We start from the raw sequence: 4,567 nt of genomic DNA, 5'->3' as shown, positions 1-4,567 counted from the left end.
AAATAAACAAAAAACTAATAATCCTCCCACCCATCCCCCCCTCAGAATGCCCCCTTTTATATACATATGTGTATGTTTTTGCATAGAAAAAGGTTGAGCAGCCGCGGTGGCTCATGCCTGTAATCCCAACACTTTGGGAGGCTGAGTTGGGGGATCATCTGAGGTTAGGAGTTTGAGACCTGCCTGGCCAACATGGTGAAACGCTGCCTCTACTAAAAATACAAAAAACTTAGCTGGGCATGGTGGCACACATCTGTAATCCCAGCTCCTGGGGAGGTTGAGGCAGGAGAATCGCTTGAACTCAGGAGACTGAGGATGGAGTGAGCCGAGATTGCACCACTGCACTCTGGCCTGGGTAACAGAGTGAGACTCTGTCTCAAAAAAAAGAAAGAAAGAAAGAAAGAAAGAAAAAGGTTAAGGGCCAGGCCCAGTGACTCATGCCTATAATCCCAACACTTTGGGAGGCCAAGGCAGGTGGATTGCTTGAGCCCAGGAGCTCAAGACCAGCCTGGGAACATAGCGAAACCCCATCTCTACAAAAATTAGCCAGGCATAGTAGTGCATGCTGGTAGTTGCAGCTACTCAGAGGCTGAGGTGGGATGATCACTTGAGGCTGGGAGGTCGAGCCTGTGGTGAGCTGAGATCGCGCCACTGCATTCCAGCCTGGGTGATAGAGTGAGACCCTGTCTCGAAAAAAAAAGAGAGAGAAAAGTTAGGAATGGAAAAGAGCAAACTGTAAGCCATAGTTCCCTCTAGAGATGAGCAGGAGGTGGGATCCCCACCTTTAGCTGCATAGGTTGTACCAAGGAGACTGGAGTGAATTTTTCAGATTCCCATAGAGGAACCAAATGTGCTAGAAGGCCATCCTTGGGTGGGATTGGGCGCTGTGCAGGCAACCTTCCCTTTTCTACAGATAGGCGTCTATATTGTTGGAATTTTCCACAGCGGTAATATGTTTGTGTCTCTCTTGTGCAAATGAACCTTTTTGATTCCCAGGAGTAAACTTCAATAGCGCTGTCTTGCCAAATGTGGAATGGATTTGGTTTTTTAATCTCTTTCATTTTTGCTTTGCAGTGACATGGGCTCGAGGGTTGGCTACCCCGCTCAGGTTTACAAAACTGCCAGTGCAGAGACTCCTCGGCCCTCCCAGCTGGCCCAGCCCAGCCCCTTCCAGCTCTCCGCCTCCGTCCCCAAGTCCTTCTTCTCCAAGCAGCCTGTGCGCAATAAGCACCCAACAGGGTGGAAGAGAACGGAGGAGCCCCCACCACGGCCACTCCCCTTCAGTGACCCAAAGAAGTAAGTGCCTGGATATCCAGCAAGGCGCTTGCCAGATCCACACCAGGGCGTCTCCGGGGCGGAAAGAGGGTGATGGCACATGCTGTCATTGTACAGATGACTGTGAGCCAGTGTACACACTGGGGCTGCAGCTGCGAACAGGACAGGCGAGAACCCTCTTAGGGAGCTGGCATTCCAACTGGGGTGACCAACAGTAAATGGAATGAATAAGAGAAGCACACAGTAGGTCCATGGCGGTTAGCCCTGTGCCGCATCTGGGTGAGGAACATTCCAGACAGAAGGAGTAGCAGCTGCAAAGGTCCTGAGGCAGTGAGTGACACGGTTGCCTGCGGGCAGGCTGGGGTGGCTGGAACAGTTTGGGCCAGGGGAGGGTGTGGGGGCATGAGGTCAGGGAGGGATGGGGACAAACGCGGAGGGTCTTGCAGGCCACGTGGAAGGGGCTTGGCGTCTGCCCTGAGTGAGATGGAGCCACGGGAGGGCATAGAGCGGAGATGGGGCAGGATCTAAATTGGGCATTCCAGGGTCGCTGTGGCTGCGTGTGGGGAGCAGCCTGCGAGGAGCAGGGAGGAGCTGCTGTCGTGGTCCAGGCGGAGACGAGGGGGCGGGAGCAGGGTGGGGGGCGGAGAGGGTGAGAAGGGGGCGGTTCCGGATAGATTATCTGAAATGGAGCAGACCCGGCTTGCTGGCAGAGTAGATGTGGTGTGAGAGAAAGAGAGGGGTTGAGGATGATGCGGTGCCTTGAAGCCTGGAGGATAGACTTGCCTTGAGTGGGGAGCAGTCTTGGGGAAGGCACAGTAGCTCAATCCTGGATGCTTCGGTGTGAGATTCGCAGGAGACATCCAGACGGAGGCGTCGGGGAGGCCCTTGAGTAAGGAATCCCGAATTCAGTGGAGAGGTCAGGCTGGAGGGAGAACTTTGGGTATTATTAATCAGCCTAGAGCTGCGAGGCTGGAAGAGCACCTAAGGCAGGGTTGTGGATAGAGAACTGTGGGACTGAGACTGAAACCCCTTGGCGTTGAGCCAAAGGAGAAACCAGGGAAGGAGGTGGGGCAGGGAAGGCGGGGAGGTGCAGAGGCGGGGCCAGGGGAGGCGGAGCTCAGGCGAGGAGGCGGGGCCCAGGCCAGGGTGATGAGCCTGAGAACTGACTATATAGGGTTAAGCCTCCCGGAGGTCTCTCGAGGTTTCAGGAGAAAAGGGTGAGGCAGAATTGAGGAGCTGCGTGAGCAGTTCATTTGGGGCATTTTACTTTAAAGTGAAAGAGGAGAGGGGTGTGCAGTTGAGAAAGGGTTTTGTTTTTCAGTTGGAGGATACAGGAGCTAACATTTCCTGAGCACTCACCACATCTAGGTTCAGTTCTAAGTGGTTTGATGCAAATGAATTTACTGGATCCCGCAACAGCTCCATGGGGGTGGACCTGTCCTCTCCCCACCCCACCCCGTTTTGGTTTTGGTTTTTGTTTTTTTTTTGAGACGGAGTTTCACTCTTGTTGCCCTGGCTGGAGTGCAATGGTGCTATCTCGGCTCACTGCCACCTCCACCTCCCAAGTTCTAGTGATTCTCCATCCTCAGCCTCCCGAGTAGCTGGGATTACAGGTGTGCGCCACCACGCCCGACTAATTTTGTATTTTTAGTAGAGACGGGGTTTCACAATGTTAGGCTGGTCTCAAACTCTTGGCCTCAAGTGATCTGTCCGCCTGAGCCTCCCAAAGTGCTGGGATTACAGGCATGAGCCACTGTGCCTGGCCCCTGTCCTCCTCCTTTTACAGATGAGGCAGCTGAGGCCCAGAGTCACACAGCTGATGAGGGATGCAGCCTGGATCAGAGCCCAGGAAGCCTGGATCAAGGCTCGTGTCTCTTGAGTGAGGGGCTCTGCCCTCCTCCATCCTGTTCTTTTTAGTGTCATCTTTCATGACCTAGATGGAGACATTCAAATCGGGGGATGACACAGAGCTTGGAGGGAGAGACGTGTCAGGAGACAGAAACAGTGTCCCTGGAGATATCAGCAGGCGAGTGTGCTGAGCTCACACTGAGAGCCAGAGGGGATTCAGAAAACTAGGCTGATGATTAAAACTGCTTAAAACCTTAGCAGCCTCCCATGCTCCCGGGATTAATGATGCAGGCTCACATTGACTACGCACGTTTTATACCAGGCGCCGTGTTCTTTGCCCAAACTCCCGCTCAGACCCTGGATGATCTGTCCCTCACCTCTGCCCTCATTCCTGTCCACTCCCCTGCTTGCTCTGTTCCAGCCACACTGGCCTCTTGCTCCTCCTCAGACTCTCCACGTCGAGGCACACCCCAGGGCCTTTGCACTGGCTCTCAATGCTGCCTGCAGTGAGGTCCCTCCAGATCTTGTCGGGTGCAGCTCACGAGGACTTGCTCTAATGCCACCCCCTCACACAGGTCCTCCTGGCCTTCAGTAGCCCAGGCTGTCATTCCGTGTCGCTATACTCTGTTCCACATCCTGTGTCCCCCATGGGAAATAGGTTCTGCCATCTTGGTCACAAGGCACTTGTAACGTGCCCGGCACACAGGGCATGCTGTATCCTGAACATAAGACGCGTGGATCTCGTTTGATTCTCGCGGCGAACCCAATAAGTAGATACTATAAAGCCCCCACTTTTCAGTGTGCCCCAAGTTGGGCCCTGCTGAACCCTGTTACCCTCCTCAACAATCACCCGTGCACACTGCTTCCTCTGCCATGAACCCCCCAACCCACACCCCCACTCTAGGCTCACTCCTGCCCACCCATGTTAATTTGCTGGGGCAGCCGCAACAAAGTACCACACACTAAGTGGCTTAAACTACAGAAATGTACCATCTCACCGTTGCGGAGGCCAGAAGTCCAACGTCCAGGCGTTGACAGGGTGGTTCCCTCCAAGGGCGGTGAGGGAGAACCTGTTCCTGGCCTCCCTCCTAGCAGCCTCCCTCCTAGCAGCCAGTGGGTGCCAACACGTAGATGCATCACCCCCGTCTCCGCCTCCTCTTCGCATGACGTTCTCCCTGCGTCTGTGCCCACATTTCCCCTTTCTGTAAGGACACCAATCTAACGGAATTAGGGTCTACCGAATTCACCTGATTGCCTCTGGAAAGACTGTCTCCAAATGAGGTCACATTTGGAGGTGCTGGGGCTTAGGGCTTCAATATAGCTTTTTATGGGGGCCCAGTTCAACCCATAGCACCACTCCTTGGGTATCAACACAGACATGCCTTTCTTGGAGAAGTTCTCTGAACCCCTCGGCCCACCCCCAGCACCTGTCCCAGGCTCGGCC

General features: G+C 54.3%; 1 protein-coding gene across 2 annotated transcripts in view; it reads left to right on the top strand.

Annotated features, from left to right (window-relative positions):
* The window catches only part of SIPA1L3 (signal induced proliferation associated 1 like 3), a 170,223-nt gene that overhangs the window by 158,423 nt on the left and 7,233 nt on the right, over positions 1-4,567 (top strand). For both annotated transcript variants that reach the window (XM_017881217.1, XM_017881222.1), the window contains one exon: positions 1,075-1,296. In XM_017881217.1, the coding sequence (XP_017736706.1) occupies positions 1,075-1,296 (222 nt within the window). The remainder of the gene's footprint in view (positions 1-1,074; positions 1,297-4,567) is intronic.

This window comes from Rhinopithecus bieti, unplaced genomic scaffold (genome assembly GCF_001698545.2).
Source record: "Rhinopithecus bieti isolate Rb0 unplaced genomic scaffold, ASM169854v2 scaffold_425, whole genome shotgun sequence".
NCBI lineage: Eukaryota > Metazoa > Chordata > Mammalia > Primates > Cercopithecidae > Rhinopithecus > Rhinopithecus bieti.
The sequence above is the reverse complement of the archived record's forward strand: the minus strand, read 5'-3'. Positions and strand labels throughout refer to the sequence as shown.